The sequence below is a fragment of the Rhyacophila brunnea genome, unplaced genomic scaffold (assembly GCF_057557595.1).
Source record: "Rhyacophila brunnea isolate RB1 unplaced genomic scaffold, BYU_Rbru_1.0 scaffold_9, whole genome shotgun sequence".
Lineage (NCBI taxonomy): Eukaryota > Metazoa > Arthropoda > Insecta > Trichoptera > Rhyacophilidae > Rhyacophila > Rhyacophila brunnea.
Window position 1 is genome coordinate 20,512,281 of NW_028233361.1, and position 22,157 is coordinate 20,534,437.

The window sequence follows — 22,157 nt, forward strand, 5'->3', positions numbered from 1 at the left end:
ACAGTAATGTTAATGGAGTTTGAAAAATGGATGATTTTGTTAACAATGTTTTCAATAAGTTGGTTTTTTGTACCCCAAAAAATATATTAGTCCAGTTGTCTTAGAAGTGTAAATCTGGCCCTGTAAGTGTACCTATTTTTTATGTTGTAATAATCGATGAGGAATATTTAAATGTTATAATTATTTATTAATTGATCAATATTATTTGAAAAGAAGAATGAATTTGTGTATAAAATAAAAACAATGTGATGCCCCTTTGAATGTATTGGAACATTGTCTATTCATGGAGTAGAGGTGCTGTTATTATCTATTGTAAATAATATAAGAAGGAAGTATACTCGGAGAATGTGAAACCTAAGTGAAATGAATAAACAACCCCAATTGTACATATACATTTCTTTATTAAATGCTTTACAATATATAATATAATCTCGTTAAATGTTTCGTTTATAGTTTTTGAAACAGCATACATATTATTATTATTTTACTCTTATAATTATTATGTGTCAAGTAATTGAAAATACTGAGTTTATATAATTTTAACAATAAGCATAAGAAATAACAATGGATGCCTTCTAATAATGGAATCAAAAGTAAAAATAACAACCGGAAGAGGCCGCCCGGCAGGCGTCTCCGCTTCGTTAAAACACTGATAACGATCCGAGGGAGCGGATCCCCACCGACTCCTCAAAGGCAAAGTGATAATTGCTCTCTCTCTTTAAATATTTATATCACAAAAATAAATCAGCTGCGGAAACGTCTATCACGAAACATATTCACTACTTCAAAATACACTTCCTCAATATGGATCATTTTTATTCATAAAAGGTCACAGCGTGGGGTCTTTATAAGAAACTAAATCGAACGAAAAAAGTTCAAGAGTCTGGTGTAAAACTTAACAAGTCTAAAACTTAATTGCGGCATAATGGAATGAAAGCGGTACATCGACCGATTTGTACCTCATTATTGACTTTGGGTTTCTTCAAATAGTCACAATCACACGTTGATATGTTTGCATGTCGTTAATTATTGCACTCAATTATTGGAGGAGTCCACGTTGCTTTGGTCCGCCGCAGAGTCTCTCCTGTCGTCTTCCGCTTCGGGGTGCGTGCCCGCACCGCCACAGTGGTTCTGTTTCAACGTACTCTTCCTTACTGGTGAGCATTCGCTTCCCGAATCGCCCTGCAAGTCAATTTCCTTATCAACAATAATTACCAATACTATAAGTATGACATGTTTTTGTGACAAAAATAGTATAAACAGAATAAAATCAATTGTCATCCAGTAACTATTAATACAAGTCAACTAGAAAATTGCTACATTCCAATGAATATTCTTTTAAAGTATTACATGTGTATTTTCGCCCTTCTTTTGAAAGTTAGATAACTTCCGTGATAGGTATAGGTTGATAGATAGGTGATAGGTTTATTTGTGATTCAACATTTTACAAACAATATTAATTTGACTTGTGTAAAATCTTATTGGCTATTAAACCAGTAATAAATGTAAAATGCAATTTCATTATGTAGTTTTACACCCGGCTATTGAAATGAAAGTTTACTTTTAAGGCTCTGGCACACAAAACGCGATCTGTCGCGGCGGGCAGCGATTTAGTTGTATACACAAGATTGCTTCATCCCCGCTACACACAGGACAATCTGTCGCAGTGAGCCAGTCGTGATCACAGGCAGAGATATGGTTGTATAAAATTACAAAATCGACCACGCGGTTTATGCGATGGAGGAAGAAACGGAGTTATTTATCGAAAATCTTCAATTTTATCAGGTCATATAGTTCCTCGAAACTTACACGTGACATATGAAAATATAGAAAAATCTTTCTTCACAAGATTGAAGCTCAAAGAGGCGGTGGTACTCCCCAAATCTTTCCTTTTTCGTATTGATATCATCTACCTAACATCATCTTTTTTTCTATTACTTTATAGGACTAATAGAAAAGGTAGTTGCTCCTCATACCCATTATTCATTCCGAACAAAAACCGTTAAAAAAGAATACACATCTGCCCACTAGTATGCGACCATGATACTGGATCGCTCATAAATGTATCACGTCCTTTGTGACGTTCTTAAATCACTGATCGCGCAATAAATCGCGTTCTGTGTCCCTGAGCCTTTAGTTATATTTTATTAAAAAAATGTTACAGTGTGTACATACTGATAGAATAACAAGTTAAAGCATATATCGTCACCGTTCAGGAAATAGTCAATATCGCCAGAAATGCCTGTTGTAGATTAAACATACAAAATGATTTTGACCAAAAAAACTCTTTAACGAGCCTTATTCACTGAACCTGACTGATCAAAGAGCAAAAATGCCAAAAATTTAATTTTTTTTTTGCACCTTTAAACTTTTAGAGATAATATTATGTCAAAAATGTTTCTGCTAATAGTTTAATTTACTTCTCCATACAGAACTGAACATAAAATGATGGCAAAAAATAAAAAAAAGATTAACCACCATTTTCACTCCAAAGCAGAGGATATGGATCACCGCAGTGTGGAGGTATCTTAACGGGGATTTGTCTATATGAGGATTGGTTGTCAACCATTCACTCAAATCATTTGTATGCTAACACATAACTATTGAAAAAATAGCATGTAAATATGACCCAGCAACGGGGTTTTAAAAATGGTTTGTAAGGCGAACATTCTAGCATCTACACCACAGTGGGTACACATAAAAGTTTAGTAACATAATTTAAGACTTTTTTTTTTTCATTCTGACGGAGAAGAACTGAAATGATTTGTTCAATTTTACCATCATTACATGGAATTTACCTATTTAGTGGAAAGACAAAAACTTATATAGGCAGAACCTAAGTATATGAAAGTAAACTGAAAAAAGTTACCAATTAATTGCAAGTTACTCCGTATTGCAGATAAATGTATAGCAAACTCACACTGTTATTGACAGAATCTGTCAAAAATCATACCTGAGCAATTTCAACACAGGTTTAGATTCACTCAATTGGGCAGATATTGCCAAGAAATTATTAATACCATTTTGAACACAAAACATGTTCACTTGTATAATCGAGGAACCCCTGATTATTAAAAAAAAAATTAAACATAATGTGGAATAAGTATTATGTATCAGTGGTAAAGTGTGGAGGTAGGTTGTTAGTTAAGATCCGACATAAACAGTGCCCGCTAAAATCTGCCAGTCATACGTATTACTTTTCATTGAAAAACTTACAAGTTGCAGATAGCGTTAGTTAATTTTTAAAATTTAATTAAACTGCATCAACCAAGCCATAATAGATAATAGTAAAAAAATATTCTATCTATAAAATATCTAAAATTATAAGCCATTAAATCATACACAATTTTAGATATTTTATAAATGTAATAATATTTTTTATCAAACTAACAAACACCATCTGGAATTTGTACTCTTAATTCAATAAAAGTAATTAAGTCTGACTGACAAAGTGTACACTGTTTTTGTCAGATCTCCACAGTCTACCTCCACTATAATGGTTTAAAAACTAACCAGTACCATCTGCAATTTGTATTCTTGGTTCAATTTCTTCACTACTGCGCAGTATTTACCTATTGTGTTTTATTTTATTTGACGGAATGTATTTTCATCACTAATTGGTAGTTAACACCATTAAAGACAAATATCTTATTAATCTTTGTATATCGCTAAGTTGGTGTTTTCATTTTATTTCTACTGCAGTGGAAGTAAATGAATATACAAATCATAACAACTATGTAGGTACTGATCATTCTTCTTTAAAATATATATGAGGTAGTGTAATAACTTACGTTGGCTCCCGCAGAGATGGTGTCCTGGATGAGGAGTTCACTGTCAGTACCCCGCATCTCCTTGTTCTTCAATATCGAGCGGGCCTTCACACTGTCAGCTTCTGTCGACCAACCGCCTCTTTTGTTGCCGTTTTTGCCTGAACCGGAAATAAACAATTTATACAATGTTTATTGGCCTAACCTGTCATGAAAATATTCTATAAGGATTTTATAATAATAATTATATAACCTTTTCAGACATAAGAGTTACAAAAAATTATCTTTTCATATCTATCGGATACTTACAAACTTGTGCTCATAATACGCCAAAAGTTTTAAGCTTGGAAGACGAATGAAATAGATTATTTCCATATCATTTTTGTAATGGAATTATTTCAATTTATTGTGTCAACAATTGTGTTCTCTAGAAGTTAGATTACGAAAAATTTATGAAATACCTTCTGTATTATCATTTACAAAAGATGGGTACATATTGACTTGTATTTGACACAATTTTGTAATATGTAGGTACAGTAAAACCTCGATATAACACAAAAATATCCGGTCAAATGTGAAAATTGTTGAAAACACCTGTTAATATTATACACCTTTAAATCCAAGTGCCACCATAAACAATGTTCTGCGCATGATAATGACGTCATACCACTTGAATTCGAGTCATAATGCCGTCCTGCTCGTGGACTGAACATAGCACTGGTGTTTGCAACGCCGGCCGCTAATTCACACAACTGCACAACATTACTTTAAGTGAATGGATGCATTTATTAATCCATTCAATACTTTTAAATTGTTAATTACAATCAAACACATCGTCGTAATCCTAACCTTAAAATAAGGACAAACAGAAAAGAATTAATTTAACGTTAAATCGAAAACTTGAAGTCTCACAAAAATTGGAGTTTGTAGTGTCTGTGTCTCGTATATGAGCAATAGGGCATAAGAAAGCAAACTCTTTTGAACACTAAAAAAAGACAAATTACACAAATTTGCAATAATATCTGATGTATGTGCGAACATTAATCCCAGAAAACGTATAAAATTGGCACGTGCCTTGTATTTTCTTAATAACAAAAACACATTCGGAAATCCTACTTTTATATAACAAACTTTCGGCTTTGACGGACACCTCCTCACCCGCAAAGTCAGTTATATAGAGTTTCTATTGTAATCAGAAAAACTTCAATTTTTATTTTTGTAGGGAACTACATGCCACGAGATTGACATTATTTTGCCGCTGGCCATTGATCCATAAGGTATGATCAACGACAGGATAGCAGCGAGATTAATTATTACATATACCTGCTTTATTTATAAAATAAAACCATATAATTCTATTGCTAATGCATTGTTTATTGTAAATCTGCCTACTAATAATTAGCTTAGACTCAAACCTTTAGAGTGAAATATCTGTGGCACTTATTTTTATTCAATTTTAATAATGGTTGTATTTTACGCATGTACCTCCAAAAATGTGATGATTTATTATTCTCGTGGCAATACCTCTTGGTGGTCGTTTTTCATCATCGCTCCATTCCTGTCAAATCAAGAGTTTTATCGTTAGTTCCAGATGCATGCTAACAATAAATCACTAAACTTATAAAAATAATTATTGAGCCCAGCTCTAAGAACCAGTCACATCACTAAAAATTATCTGGACCGACCACACTATGCAGACACAAAATAAATAATAATCCTTGCATTTTTTTTGTCCTGCAATATGTACATAATATTGAATGTACAATTAATTGAACACTACTCGGGATGAAGATGAACCCTTCATGACTCAAAGTTCCTTTGTCTTTGTTTATCTCAACTGGTCAACGAAACGAAATATTAAAAAAAGGATGTTAACGACAAAGTATCATTGTACTCTAGGGCAGTATTTCTCAAACTGGGCGGCGCGGCCCCCTAGGGGGCCCTGGAGCTCTTGCCAGGGAGCCGCGAAATATTTCAGTATTTGAAAAAAAAACATAAAAAACGTGATCACTGGACGATAATATTTCCCAAACTTAAATGAAGACCAAAGTACAATTGGATAAGAACACCATTCGCTAAATCCTTAAAATATGGTTATAATATAACGTGGGCATCTCAAGAAGAATTGATTGATATTAGATCGGATTTGAAGTCGAATTTAATGGAAGTCTTGCAGAATTTTGGATAAGGCGACAGCAAGAATATCCGTCAATTGCAAAAGTAGCATTGTTGATCATAATTCCTTTTGCGACAACATACCTATGTGAAACGGCATTTTTATCATTACTGGTAATAGAAAAAGTGAACATAAGTTGTGTTTTTCAACGGAGACTTTGGAGCTAACGCTGCAAATTAGCATTCAAACATTGTACCGATTATTGATGTATTATGTAAAAATATGCAATCACACCCCCCATCTCATTAATTTGTTTTTAAATTTTTAATAAAAATGAACCTATAATAATAATTCTTCTTTTGCCATATCCGCCCCTTAACTGGAGCATATAGACACCACGCGGCGCCTCCAAGAATCCCTGTCGCTCGCCAGTCTTCTTGCTTCGTTCTAGGTCAAACCAGCATCCCGTAGCTCCGCCGTATACACTCTTTAGATTATATTTAGCAGCCTTCCATGACGCCGGAATCCGGTCGGCTTGAAGAACAGGCAAGCCAGGTTGAAGTTCTCTTCTTGCATCCGCAGCACGTGGCCAAGCCAGGTCCAATGTCGCCTCTTCACTTTCAGCGTGATGAGTGGCTGCTTGGTGCGTTCTCTTATCTCCTCGTTGCTCCTAAAGTCATACCACCGCACACCCAGTATTCGTCGCAAACATCTGTTTTCGAAGCTCAGTATACGGTTGCTCTGAGCCTTCGTAAGGTGCCATGATTCGCTACCGTAAAGCAGCACCGTCAGAATGCAAGCATCGAATAGGCGGCATTTGGTTTTGACCAAGTACAATCGTGAGTCCCAGACATTCCGCATCGAGTTGAATGTTGCTCCAGCCATTCCCATTCGGATAGCGAGCTCTTTCTGCAAAATGCCATATCCCGTGATGTGTACCCCCAGGTACTTGAAGCTGTCGACGCTCTCGATGTTTTGTCCGTCGCTAATCAGAGTGAAATCTGGATCAGGACAGGTGCTATTACACAAGACATTGGTTTTCTTCGCGTTGATTTTCAAACCAACGCGAGAGGAGTTGTTATGCAACCTGTTGATTGTCTCTTGAATGCCCTCGATTGAGTTGTCGAATAGGACAGCGTCATCGGCGTATTCTAGGTCGCATAGCTTCACTGTGGGGGTAACAGGTATGCCTCGGTCGGGTGGTATTGACTTCCGTAGTATGAAGTCAAAGAGAATGATGAAGAGAAACGGTGCAAGGACACAACCCTGTCTGACTCCGGTCGTGATCCCAAATAATAATAATTAATGGTAAATAAAGTAATGTTGGTCACTAAAGACTAAAATTTTTTGGAAGGGGAGCCTTGGATTTTTTTTCTGATTTCGGGGGCAGTGGTATGAAAAAGTTTGAGAAGCACTACACTAGGGCATAAGGCAAATGCTTCTCAAACTGAAAGGCGTAGTCCACTATAATATGGTCATAAAAGTCTAGGGAGCAGTGAACTATTTCAGTCATTAAAATTTACTAATATTTTAATTTATTGCAAATATTATTTTCAAACTCCCGCACATTTAAATAACACAGTGCCGTTATTGCCTATAAATACTTGTGCAGTTATTAAAAAATAAGGTATGAAAGTCAGCTGGTCTTCGTGTTTAGTGAAATGGATATCAAGAAAAGGTGAGTTTGTTCATTGGTGCACAGCTAGCAATGTCGCGACTCCTTCATTCCGAGGATTTTGAAAGTTTGCTGTGTTTGCTCCCAAATTGTACCGAGCGGCCATTTTGTCACGTGGCTTTTTTGTATGAGAATAATATTGAATATAGAAGAATGCAGCCTTTGCTTCTAATGTGAAGTGATTTTTGTATGAAAGAATATAAGGTTTGCGCCTCAAATATTGTTTTACCATGTGCATAATGAGCATCTCTATCTGCATGCATAGATTATTTTGCCAATTTTTCCAAGATTGCTGCCTTTGGTTATATTCCCCTCATATGGTGTAATGCCCAACTCTGTAGTTGCCTACTTATGGGACTTTCATGTTTAAGTTGTTCAGTAGGTACATAACCATGTTCAGCAATATATATTATGTACACTTCGAAGTTGTAAATATAACTCTGAAGAGTGAAGCTCGATCGATGCTAATTACAAAAATCTCTAGGTATGGCCGGCCGATAATCTGAGAAAACTAGAAAGACGTTACGGCTAAATTACATTCCGCATCGCAGTATCGAAAGGCAAACAGTAGTCAAAATTGCAATAGGAACTAAGAAAGGAGACTTAACTCCATACCTGTTGAAATCTTGTCTTTCTGTGCTTTGGAAGCGGTTCGTTGAGACTTCCTCTGGAGTCTTGCTGAACAAGGCTGGCGCGGGATCCTTGCATGGGTTGCGGCTGAAGAAGGGTCGGAGCGAGGGGCGGCGCCTGCAACTGCGGGAACCCTCCCCTGTCTTTGCTCGGCTGCGACAAGCTGGTCCTCGACCCCGTCAGGGAGCGCTCCGTAGACTGAACGAGACTGCCCCTCTTTCCGCTCAGCAGGGCGCTGTCACCCGATGTGCTCTTTTTGACGCCCCCGTACCTTCCCAGAGGGTCAGCCGACGCTTTGTTATGGAAAGGATTCACATACAAGTTGGAGTCGCTCTCTCGCGTCATGTCTCCCTCTGAAGGAAAAGGGTGCGTAAGGCATGATGCAAATGTATCTGGAATATAATCGTAAACTGTACCCTCGGAATGGCTGCCGTTGACTGCTACACACGATGGAAAAGCAAATACCTGAACTGTCGAGACTGGGTGCCGTCTCGGGCAGAGCCCTCGGGGCCGAACCCTCGCGGTGCATGCACGCCAGCTCCACGCAGATGGGCCGCTTGAAGTCGGAAGTCGGCAGAGGCATTATATGCTCAGCGTCTATGAACTCTTTGTATCCCTGAAAACGATAACACATTCAGATTCACTCTTTAACGCAGCTGAAGTCAAATACTTCAGTATGTAGTACGTATTAATTATTTCGTTGGTAAGTAATAAATTGAATAATGTAAATTTGTTAGGTACTTTACCTTAAATGTGCAAAAACAACACTCAAACTCGGAAGGCAACTGATCCAAGTCTAATTGCTTATCGGCAGCTTTTTTCTCCTAAAAGAAACCGTTCTGTTAGTAATCGTGCAGCGGAACAGGCGGGGGCGATCATATTAGTAGGTATATCTCGATAATAGCGGTAGGTATCATGATTCATGGCAGTAAGTAAAATGAGCGATGGGCAAAAATCATTGAAAAGCATCAGAGGGCGGCGCGTTGTAAAAATGGTCCTCTTACTGGAGCGGGGTCGGGATCGATCAGGAGACACTTTTCGGGACTGGTCTCTTCCGGAAAATCCCTATCGAGCGCCTCCATTATCTGTAATTCAAAAAGCAAACGATGCAGACGCCGGCGGCAGGGGAATAAGTCAGATAGGTACGATTGCGAATGGAGAGTGATTAACCTGCGGGTAGTCTGACGGAGCGTTTTTGTCATCGATAAAATGGTCGTAATTTCTGAAGCATCCGACGGCGGGCGGAGCTGGCGGCTCGCCTTCGAGACTGTTGGCATCCCCCTGCGACATGTTGTGTCCTGCGACAGCGACAAGCGACAACCCTCGGTCAGTGTCCCTCGGTCGGATCCGTACGTCCCGGACCGCCGCGAAACCGCTAAACCGTGCAATCTTGAAACTCGCTCGGATACCTCTGCCGGCCCACGTTTTATTTGCAGGCAGCACAGCACAGGACTGCGCCGCTCGGAATCGACCGCTGACGGAGGCTAATAGATTTTTATAGCAAAAGCGACCCGTCGGATGGCGGCCGTGTTCAAAATTACACTGAATATCGGCGGAGACTACGGTCCGGACGTTTCCAGAGATCCGATCGGCGAGTCTACAAACATATTACGGTCCACCACACCGAACAAACAAATGAAGCACAAAACACATAGCCAATAATACACAGGGTGCGCGCGGTAACTTCCGATTTCGATTCGGTCATTATTCTCTATTATTTTCTTAACCGTAATGTAACGCTCCGACGCAAACTGTGACCGGAGTCCGGAGATACGTCTCTAAAGCGCGTTTACTAAGCCGCCCCGATGTCTTCGCCGTCCTCAATGAGCGCGCACTTGTCACCTGGAGGGAAGGAACAAAACAGTCTGAGTGCGCCTCCACGGCGTCCAACGTTCATGAAAGCGTCAACTAAAATGTCGCTCGTGATGGATGAATGCTTCTAGCTGGTGATGATGCGAATGCGGCTACGGACTATCGCGTCCCGCCGACCGACTCGGAGCGCTCTACTAAAGTGGGTTCGATTCGATCAGCCGCCGGCGAATGTCGCGCGACAAACCTTCGGTGGAATTTTCGCGATCGGCATGCTCTCATTGCAAGCTTTAGTAAAGCGGCATTGAAATTTACAAGTCCAAGGATGTCGGGCGAGTGAGGCGTTCTACGGGTGCCGCGGACGGTCAATTGAAAACAGAGCAGGCGATTAGTACTACCACGGGTGCAAGAATAAACTGAAGAAAATCTGACCTGTGTCCACGATGACGTCGATGAGGTCCATGCTCTTGGCGAACGCGTCCCGGAGATTGATGTGGTGGAAAGACACGATGGATCCCTCTCGCTTGGCCCTCTCCAGGGCTTCCCTCCTCTTGAGAGCCTTCTCTCTCCTCATTTGGTTCTTATAGAATTCGGCGAAATTGTTGACGATAATGGGGATGGGCAAGGCAATCACCAGCACGCCGCAGATGCAGCAGACGGATCCGATGACTTTGCCCAACGGAGTCGTTGGGTAAATATCACCGTACCCCACGGTCGTCATCGTGATCCCCGCCCACCAAAACGTCTCTGGGATCGAGATAAACTTGGTCCCAGGCTCCTCCTTCTCGGCGAAATAGGCCAGAGAGGAGAATATGAGGACCCCCATGGCCAGGAAAAGCATAAGCAGCCCGAGTTCTTTGTACGAATTGCGCAGGGTAAAGCCCAAGGACTGGAGGCCGGTGGAGTGTCGGGCCAGCTTCAAGATGCGGAGAATGCGCATTATCCGAAAAATTTGCACGACGCGCCGGACGTCTTGGAACTGGTCCGTGGCGTTCTTGTTGGTCTCCAGCAGAAACAGGGATACGAAGTAAGGCAATATGGCCAGGAGGTCAATGACGTTAAGACCGCCCTTAAAAAACTTCCACTTGTCAGGTGACGCACTGAACCGCAGGACGTATTCTAGCGTGAACCACGTGATGCAGACGGCTTCCACCATGGCAAGCTGCGGATTGTCCGTGATGGCGCCCTTGTCGTCGTACACTTGCATCTGGGGGATGGTGTTGAGCGTGAGCGCGATCGTAGACAGCACGATGAACAGGATGGAGATGACAGCGATCACCTGCAACCCACACGCTCTTACAGCTCAACCCTCTCCCCTATCCCTCATCATCATCCTCACCCTCTCACTAAACACACTCGACATTCAAACGGGCCATTTGAAAAGCGTGCTATGTACAAACGTTGGCAAAGATTTAAAATTTGCTCAAAGCTTCGATATCCATTGATCCGACACCGTATGTACATACACCCATAATAATATGTTGGCAATCTGTGTATGAACTGAGTGGTTGGTATTCTAATGTTATGTGTTATTTTATGTTGTAGAGTTGAATTCCGTTTCGATAAAGGTTTAGTAAGTAGAAGTATTATTAATAATGATCAGCAAGAGCCATTAGAATATTAATTTATTCAATTATTCATCGCTGATATTAAGTCTCTTTGTTAGTGAAAATAATATTTTCATATATCTAATTTGTGAGATTTATTTAACGATTAATTTATTATTAATAGTGAGGATGCTCGGCGTAACTTAAAAAATATATTCTCCAACTGATTATACAAATCTTGCATATTTAATATATTGTGTCGATGACGACCCAAGTTTCGCCATTTAGCGCCTTCAGGCCTCTACGAACAACGGTGTTCTCAAACTAGCAATAAGTTTGAGCACACTATCGAAAGTAGGTATACAAAAATTGTGTTATCGGTTTAGATGGTTTTTAAAAAAAATCGTCTTTACTAATTTCTTTTTAAGATTATTTTAATTCACACATTTATACTATTTGTTGTGAATTTTCTCAACGAGATTATAACTAAGTAGCACTCCTCAATTTTAAGTATTAACTTACCTCAGTTTTTATATTGTTTTTCAAAATTAAATTGAAAATAAAACTAAAACAATTTTGATACAAAAAACTAAATGCGAAAATTAATAACATTAATTTACTGAGCATTGCTCCAAAATAAACATAAATATTTACAGACATTTATGTACAGTTCCGAATATTAACAGCAATTATTAATAACTACTCTAATAAATTTAATGGCAAATGAGACTTTTTCAACTTACAGAATGTTTGCAGCGGATGAGATTAAGTATTTTCAATACCGGTTGATTGGTATTATAACAAAGTGAGAAGCGCTATGTATTTAGCGTTTATTTTGCATTATGTAAACAGTGTCAAATGTACGGAGTCATATTGTTAGTTAAGTAGTTAAAAGGACGAAAGCTGAAGCACGAATGCACAAATATTTAAGTTAGCATAAATGGTATGTATGTGTTATGTGTTAGTAGGAGTTAAGAGTACAGACAGAAGGAAAGTGGGAAATATAAAATTATATACAATCGCTGCTTTGTGCGGTTTTTTAATCGGTTAGCAGGTGGTTATAGACAGAAGATATTTGTGGAAGATGGCTGACTCTGATCGAACAGCTGTTTGAAGTGTTCGACCAAAGCTGCCCCGGAAAAACACGGCACGCTATGGCGACTGGTCATATTGCACTAACCCATCCCCATACCATTGGGTTACTGACTTGAAATGCCGTTCAATTTAGCCAGAACCACTACTTATAATCATTGTTACGCCGTGATTTTGTACTTTAAACCATTACGGAAACAATATAATATTTACCGTTTAAAAAAACTAGTTGCTGGAATCATAATAAAACATGAAAATATAACATATTTTTTAAGTTTGAAAATAGATTTCGTCTGTCACATGCTCGTGCAATCAATCACTATGTTTTTTTAATGGCTACGATCGATCAGGTGGCTACTAATTAATATTTAATTCATTGTGCAGGTTACTCCTAACATTACACATACATGCATTCATTTTAGAATATTAATATGCATCGATACTGATTACCTATTGTATTATTGTTATAACGAACGGGATGAAAATTAATGATATTATTCGTATTCGGTGACCGTTTTATTATATTACTACGATTTGCAGGTTAGTTTCATTAATTACCAATGATAATGCAGGTGTCTGTTTTTATTTTCATTTTTTTTAATAATGTAAGTAGTAAACGAAAGATAATCATATAATTATTGTTTGATTATAAAGCATTTTTGAGTTGAAGAAACACCAATGTGAATACAAGTCAGAAAAGGGTGCATTTTAAGCAAAGCGTTTTCTCAATAAAACATGAAAATTTTAAGCAAGACATTAAACATAACATCAATATAATATTACATCAATCGTAAAATAATTTCACAGATTCAATGGCGCTCTACAATATTTTTGTATTACATACATTTCTTTACGAATGCTTGAATGTTGAAAAAGCCAAATGCGACACAATTAATTATTTAAAATTCAAACAAGATAGTATGTAGGAACATACTAACTTTTTCAATATTAAAAACCTACTAAAACATTTAAATAATCAACATAATTTAATATAAGCTCAAGACAATGTTTTGTATAATTACCCTACTAAATAAATTAAGTATTAAAAAAACTACGCATTTCGAAAAAAAAGTACATCCTACTTTCTGCTCCTAGTGAAACATATGGACCTCTCCATCTCCCTGTTGTGGTAGGTTTCTTAAAAAGATTTCATTATCAAAAAAGCCTTTTTTAAAGCTCCTTTAAAACAAATAGCTACTACTAACTACTAAATTTTAAAAAAAAAATATCTAAAATTCTTATTAAAATATTATTATGTATACCTAAGTAATATAATATAAATATTCACGATTTTAAATAATCAATCTATTTAAAATATTATATTTCAATCTGAAAAAATTTTGATGCTTATAACAAACAACATGAACATAAAATTAATTAAGAATTAAATAACTGTAAAACTAAGAATTTAAGATAATATGAATAAATTAAATTAGAAAATGTATAAATAAATAAAATTATATAAAAGAGTAGAACATCGAGTAGACAGTCTAAACTAAGCATTGATGTAAAATAATCAAATAGTTAAGAGGTGATCATATTAATATTTCACGATAATGTGTCAACAGTTTGTTTAAAATAACCCACATAATAATAATATAAGATTTACTTCTACTAAACTATAAATAAAATTGTAACAATAATGTAGTTAACATTATAACATAATAAAATTTGACCAGATACCGTTATTTCTTGAAGCACAAGACACACCTGTGAATGAGAAGTACCTGCATAATATGAAATGCAAATTTAATAATAAATACCACCAAAATAATCATTAAAATCATTTCTTTATATAAATTGTTTATCAAGTAGCACTTCTATACAACGTATTTTCATGTTTCTATACATTGATCCAATTAAATGCCAAATTTTAATAACATGTCATTCATATTTTTAAATATTCAAAAAATCTAAAAAAAAGAAGTCTCCATTTAGAGAACACAATCCTGCAATAAAAATTAATAAGGTTTGGGCAAAAGACGACAACTGAAAATGAAATCTATATTTTATCCAAGGAAAGAAGAAGACGACGCCGAATTTCGTGGCTTAAGAGCCTCCATGATTGGTACTAGTGCATATCTACCAAACTCTTCTGGGTATCAAGATGGTAAAAAATAAAACACAATTATTATGTTTCATATGTAAAATGGAGCCTCTTGTAGTTTCCCTGTCACGTAGGTTCCATTTGTATATGTATCAAACAATGTTTCCTCTTCCCTTTTCAGAGTTTGTATGAAATTTTGTAGATCGATAGTGTTTTTCTTGACTTTCATATTATATTGTGTAGACTCCATCTCTATTGCACATAGAAAAAGGATTTCTTCAACATTTTTGTTTTTTCATTTCGTTGCTTGTTTATTTTTACGTAGGTCCTTACAGTGACTCTCAACCAAGGTTTCGTGAGAATTTACAAAAACCGTCCGGAAGACTACTACGAGTACATAATACATTTTTTCGTCAGCCAGGTATCCAGGTTCAAAGGTTCATCCAACCAAAAAAGGTTGGGATTCACTATAATAAAGTATTGATTTTAATAATAAATAGAGGATCATATGTTTTAATCTATGATGTTTCATATTATAAATACATCAACTCCCAAGCAGTATATATTTTACTGATATTTGTACTAGACACTTGATTTAAGTAAATGTAATACAACCGAGCCTAAAACCCCGGAATTACTCTGGAAATAAAAGAAATTATGTAGTGATTGAATTTTATGAGGTAGAATGCGGGAATATGCTTCGGACGGCCAATGTCCACCTTAAACGGTAGTTTCACAAAAGAAAAAGAAGAAAAAACTAAATCAATTAATATATAAAATTCATAGCAGATTGATATTTTTACTTGTATACTTACTGTTAAACCTATAATATAATATCACGTTAAGAACTATACAGTTGTTGTAATAATAGCTCGAAGAACCTGAAAAAGTTTAAAAAGCTTTGATCGAAAAGAGTTAACTGATTTTAAAACGAATCATTCCCATTCATACATTAAACTGTCCATTTTTCATTTTCTGATTCATTGAATTTATAATATACTATTTAAGAATTGTAAAGGAAAATTTCAGTTTTTCAGTTGTCATATTTAGCCCAAACGTTCAAAGAGAATATTGTATGAACCAAAAATGAGGATAAGAACTTGATTTTTCCATAATGATCGATTTCAGCAACCCTGGTTTCACCTCAGGTACTTAGATACCTATGGTATATGATAAAAAAAATATCGTATTCGTTTGAAATCACTTCATTTATAAAAGTAAATTAGCATTGTTACCACTACGCTGAGAATAATATAAGCATTTACAGAGTGGATGTTATAATACGTATACCTACTAGATGTAGCTTATATATTTACTGTAAAAATCAATTATACCTAAAGAATCTAATTAGACAATTGTTTATTTCATAGTATATTATCAATATAATCATTTTATTTTATCAGTTGTGTACATACCATAAAGTCTGAAAAGCAAAATTCAGGTTGCTAAAATAGGTACAAATGTTTCGTAATAATTAATCCTTTTCACAATATCTTAATAACAAAAGTTTTATTATAACAGTATAATTAAACCAACTTTTCTTTCGGATTGATCATGTTAAGTTATATTTTTAATAGTCAATCTCCAAAAATTGTAGATAGCTTTTTAATTATTAATAATTTATTCCCAACATTTTTTATGCTTTCTTCTAGTCAAGAAAAATCTTTCTACGTCGAAATAAAATTTGTATAATTAAAGTTATTTCTATACCTAGTATTATTATATTTCATAATATTTTCACTATGTTCTAGAATTATATTTTTTCTAGTATTATATTTACATGGAAAAGTTCTTTATTTTCTAAATTGCTTATTCTATTTTTATTTTAATAATCAAAAATAATTCAGAGTAAAATCTCTAGGTCGTTACTATAATTGATTTTGAAAAATGTGTCTTCTACTTCAAGATATAAGGTAAGATCTATGTAATATTATTATTTATTGTCTAATCATGCAATAAAATAAATAGTTTTAGTTATTAATAAATTATAATTAACATTTATTTACACTCTAACAGTCTAATATGTTGCTGATATAAAAATAAACAAATCTTAAGTTATCTGTGAACACTGAAGCTTTATGTACAGTCAGTCGTATATTATGTGCTAAAAATACAGAAATATAATATAACTATTTATGATTATTTTAGTTAACTACAAAGAATAATTGTTAAATTTCCATTCCTTAGTCAGTGCATGCCTTTTTACTATTGTAATAGTTTACTTTAAAAAGAAGCAACATTTAATAATATTTGAATTAATCACTTTCGAATGTAACATTTTCAAAGTATGTATAATATATATTATATAATATCCACTGTCGTTATATATACATCTCCAAGGCGATAAGTCCAACTGTGCGTACAAATTTTGTACCTACCTACTTAAATTATCAACTCTGTGAGGACCATGAAAAAATATAATAATCTTTTATTTTATTTACCTTGTTACATTTGAATTTAATTCATTCATATTTTTGTGATAAGTAAACAATAGTGAAATAAATTTAGCAAAACATAATAAATAGAAATAAAGACAATGTTGGAATAAATTACATAAAAACAATTCGAAATAAATGATTAAGTATCAAAAATTATGTTATTAAATTGGGTTTTTTCTTTCGTGGAGAGTCTTCAAAGCATTATTAAATATTTATTACGGGATATAAGTAGGTAGTAGTTGTTAAGTTTCCATCCCTTAAAAATCCACAAAAAAGGAGCATGATAAGATTATAATTAATAAAATATAAGCATACATACATATATTGGAGTATATCTATTTGATTAGTACCTACCTAATGATATTGGAAATGAATGTAGAAAAATATGATATGAGTAATTACCTAACGACGTATCTACTAATATGATTGTATTTTATAAGCTTGAATTGAATAAAATATAAAATAAATGCCCCTCTCAAAATTAAGTGTATTTAACGTATTGTGACGTATCCAGTACCCATTATAAGTTAGTAATTCCCTGCAAATATATTTTGTTGAATAATAATTAGAGATACAATTTTATTAAAGCCTTTGATTTAGAAAACTGTGAATAAATGTCAAAGTATAACCAGGGGTTAAATTACCGAAGTATATTTTTATTAGTTTTAAGTTCGCTTTGATTGAATTTAATCTTTCTCTTACGGAGAAACAGTCAAATGCCCTTCATTGAATGAAAATAACTATATTATATTAAGTAAGCAGATACACAATGGATTATTACGTTCGTATTGTTGGTGGAATAAAATATGTCGAGTAATATAAGTTTTTCAGAATACGATATGGAACCATTGGAATTCTAATAGTTTTATGAGCTTTTCATTAATACTTTGGATTTCAATCCTCTGAACAAATTTTAAAGTGCTGCAGAGTCCAGCAAGAATGAAACTATAATAATTGTATTGTCACATAGAGGAGTAGGATTGAAATACAATAAATATATTATTGTTATTTTCCGGAGTACATAATATTATATTATTATAGTATTTACTATATTATTTAAAAGTTGCTATCATTAATCGATTAAACATACTTAGAATATAAAGTATAAAACTCTGTCAACAAAGGAGAATTGGTGAGTTATGATTTGTAATTGATTGAATACTTATTTAATGACGTATCGAAATGTATGTTAATAATATGACGTATTAGTAAGAAAGGGGAATACGCAGTATTATGCGAACGTTACCCGCGCCGCAATGCTGGTAGTAGGTTTCTCCAGGAGGTCCCAGAGCCATTTCTGGTACTGCGCGCACGTCCCTTGCCCGAACTCCTCTTCCTCCCTCTGTCGCAGACTCTCCGCCTCCTTTCGCATCTCCTCGTGCACGTGCTCTTTGCGTTGGTGGTACTTGTGCTGACAGCAAGACTCCAGATACAGCTCGTCCACGCCCCAGTACTCCAAATCATCGCTGAAGGCCAGCACGCACATCTCATCCACGAGATGCAGCTTCCCCGTGCGGTAAAAGTTGAGGATGGACCCGAAGCTCTTGGGGTGGCGGTCGAAGAAGTACTCGTTGTCGACGAGAGAGTAGTCGTCGCAGAGTTCGGTGACGGCGTCGTGGGTGTTGCAGTCGCGCAGCCGGCCCAGGCGGGTGTGCGGAAGGCGCTCCAGGGTGCGCCACATAACCTCGTGCTTCACTCCGCCCACGTTGATCAGCACGCGCCGGTTCAGCGCCTTCGACCGCATTATCATGAACGGCTCCGGTGGCAGGGACGACATCGATCTGAAGCAAATCCACACACATTTACAATTAATAATGGAAAGCGGTCATTGACTTTTCCACTGAAAAATCAAATTCTCATTATGTACAAAATCATACATTGTATGACAACATTAACGAAATGATTTATCAAACTTTACAAAAATCTCATTATTATTCTGGAAAAATAAGTTAATTACATTAATATAACCCCCGAAATTATAATATATGATATAATATATAAACGTCGAATACAATACTAGAGTGAACAAGAAGGAATATCAGGTCTATTTTTGAAAATATAATACTAAGCAGGGTTAAATAGTTTATTAGCGTAGACTTGATATTGATGCGATAACCGAAATTGCTATTAACTTCTATTGTATTATATTGTAGGTTGTAAAATGGAATTTCACTAATTATCTCTTTATCTACTAAATCAAATTGTTTTAAAGCTATCTTATGATTACTAACCTTTTTAAGGTGGTTGTAATGAAAGTTGAAACAATTATGTAAATGGGTTTAAAATGTATGAGTTTGAGCTTTTTTAAGGATAATGTAGGAAACTATAAAGATTTGTGACATTATTTAAAAAAGAAATTCACAGCTTCCCTTCATAAGTCATGCGTCATTAAGATAAGGGATTTAGTCTATAATACATCAATTTAGTGATAACCTGTTTTTAAAGGTTTTCATAGAAACTTGTATACCCAAAAGTTATCCGGATAATAGTCCGCTATTCTTCTTCTTTTTGATCGATATTCTGAAGTCATATTCTATTTTTTTTCAATTTGTGTAAAAGTCCTGTATGGACCCAATAGGTTGAGCAAGTGACTGACATACATTTCTCTAAAAACAAAATCTGTTAATACAAACCTCCACTCTGTGGATGATCTTATTATGATCGGACATGGTCGAAAAAAAATATATTATTTATTCTTACTGTCAGAACGGGCAGTAAAAGAAAAGTAGTGTGGTAACCTGGAGTGCGCCCGGTGCAGGTCAGACGGCGGAGGCGGCGGCGCCCCGAAGAACCTGCCGTCCTTGGGCAGGTCGTCCTCCGCGAATGGGAAGGACATGTCGACGGGGCGGGCGTCAGGCTCCCCCGTCTCCCAGCGCACGCCGTCCCTGGAGGCGCAGGTGCCGCCCTGCATCTGCATCAGCTCGCCGTCGCCCCCCTCATTTCCAACCCCATCGCCCTCCCCGAGTGCGCCTCAGGATCATCTGGAACCACAAAAAATTACATTATTCATTTTCATTCTTTACTCAGTCATAGGTTGACACTTACCAGTTAGGTAGGTATATAATGTCCTCTTAAGCTACCTCAAGATCAAGCTTCTTGAAAACCTACATACGGTGTAAAATTAATATCGTATCTACCAACCCACCTAACCTTGCGTTTTTGAGAATACTGGTGATGATTTTAACAATCTTTTCCAAGAGTCAATGACGTCCTCAGAAGCACTACCGCTCTCAAGCCCCATTTGCTACCTACCCTTTTCGATAAGATATACTAAAACTAAATAATGCAAGTGGAGCATCTATGGAGCTTATAGCTATACTATAATTTATTGTGCAAAATACCGTCATATAATACATAATAGGTAGGTATACTAAAAAAATGCATAATTTGGAAATACCTCAGAGACATTCGTATTAGAAAAAAAAATATAGTGACAGACAGGGCTCAAACATCCATCGAATTCCGACCAACACAAGCATATACCCATCTAAACTAACTCGCCCCGTACCATACTCGGTCTTAATCGAGCGTTTGTATTTAGTGTGAAGAATCAGCAGTTTTTTACACTTGGAGCGAGTCGATACCCAATTGACTCAGTTTACAGAGACTTTATAATAAAAAGTATACATAAGAAAAAGAAGCACCCTACCTAATCACGACGAAATTAACTAATAGTCATTAACTAACTCCAGTTACTAAAACGATTATCAAATTTCGCTAATATTTGAGGCTGTTTTTTGTAGATTTGAATCATTAACGAGAATCCGGTATCCAGGTTCAAGTCCTGTCCGGCACCATATTTTTTCTAGATTATTTTCTAATAAGTATGTTTTTCAAGTGTTTCCAAATTATAAATCGTCAATAAAGAATGTCATGTTTTTAAATCTTGTGAATTAATTAGTCGTTGAACATAAAAAATAGAAATAACCTTGCAATTGCAATTTCTTCGTTGATTTTCCGCCCTTAAAAATGAACCGCCCATAGCATGTACCTTATTTGCCTATCCATACGAGATATAATTTTCAATACCTAATTTTATGTGTTATTAGTTTTATTAATAATTCAATTACTTTAGACATTAATTATTCTGTAATAAGTCACATTGTTTTTTTTAAATGAAGTTAACAATAGGTAATCTTCTTTTATGATTTCAATATACGTATTTTCGGATATCTAAACCTGTTTAATATCATAAAACATTTTCTTTGGCATGCAATTAATAAAAAAATATATACTTGATATTGTATTTATATATTATGTTAGGTGAAATTAATGCATATTGTGTTATTTACGTCTGTTTGCTGACGATGGTTGAGTGATGGCTGACTCCCTCACAGCACTCCTGTCCTCAGCTCGGGCGGTCTTTATTCGCCTTTCCTGAAATCATTTCAATAAAATCTCACCAATACATTGGGAATCAGCCGACACGCGCATCGCAAGTTGCCGCAATAATGAGTCAACTTGCGGCAACCGTGGCACTTACGGTGCGCATGCGTGACATATAATTTGTATATAGGGTCGGGAGAATTTGTATTTTTATTTTAAACCAAATAAAAGAAAATGTCAACTACATTACTTTGCTTTCAGGTACAATGTATTTATGTATTTTTCATTTATTTTCGGTAGGAATTGACAAATTCTATCATTCAGCTGAAGTTTTTGCCATCTGCTATAATATATCTCAACTTTGCATATACATATTTGGATTCAATTTTATAACTCGATCAACTTAAAAATATTAGAATCATTGGTAGATTATATACTGAGAATACAAAGACAGCGATAGATGGGCCATTTTTAATGGATAAAAAGTCAGGTCACCAAAGATTCCATAGGTAACCCAATGGAAGCTAGCGACAGACCGTAAAAGATGGTTTATGAGGCACGGCTAGGGTTCGGAACATAATGGAAGAATAATAGCAAAAGACATGAGAAGATTCGAACCCGCGAACAATGGAAATTAAAGCTAGTTAACTTCTTAATACTCCACTATGGACGCGTAAAAGATGTTTTTGATAAACTGTTATAAGATAAGT

General features: G+C 35.7%; 1 protein-coding gene across 9 annotated transcripts in view; it reads right to left on the reverse strand.

The window, feature by feature from the left end:
- Nucleotides 1-381: 381 nt before the first annotated feature.
- The window catches only part of Shab (potassium voltage-gated channel shaker cognate b), a 38,559-nt gene continuing 16,783 nt past the window's right edge, over nucleotides 382-22,157 (reverse strand). For 2 of the 9 annotated variants that reach the window (XM_085960141.1, XM_085960140.1), the window contains exons 3-13: nucleotides 21,414-21,498; nucleotides 19,860-20,102; nucleotides 18,368-18,902; nucleotides 10,430-11,276; nucleotides 9,359-9,486; nucleotides 9,193-9,273; nucleotides 8,654-8,804; nucleotides 8,174-8,541; nucleotides 5,253-5,325; nucleotides 3,792-3,928; nucleotides 382-1,182 (exon numbers count right to left, since the gene is read on the reverse strand). In XM_085960141.1, the coding sequence (XP_085816267.1) occupies nucleotides 1,036-1,182; nucleotides 3,792-3,928; nucleotides 5,253-5,325; nucleotides 8,174-8,541; nucleotides 8,654-8,804; nucleotides 9,193-9,273; nucleotides 9,359-9,486; nucleotides 10,430-11,276; nucleotides 18,368-18,902; nucleotides 19,860-20,038 (2,646 nt within the window). In that variant the 5' untranslated portion in view covers nucleotides 20,039-20,102; nucleotides 21,414-21,498 and the 3' untranslated portion in view covers nucleotides 382-1,035. Of the gene's footprint in view, nucleotides 1,183-3,791; nucleotides 3,929-5,252; nucleotides 5,326-8,173; nucleotides 8,581-8,653; nucleotides 8,805-8,934; nucleotides 9,013-9,192; nucleotides 9,274-9,358; nucleotides 9,487-10,429; nucleotides 11,277-18,367; nucleotides 18,903-19,859; nucleotides 20,103-21,413; nucleotides 21,499-22,157 lie in introns of all 9 variants that reach the window. The other 7 variants (XM_085960138.1, XM_085960137.1, XR_015072168.1 and 4 more) reach the window with 7 other exon arrangements.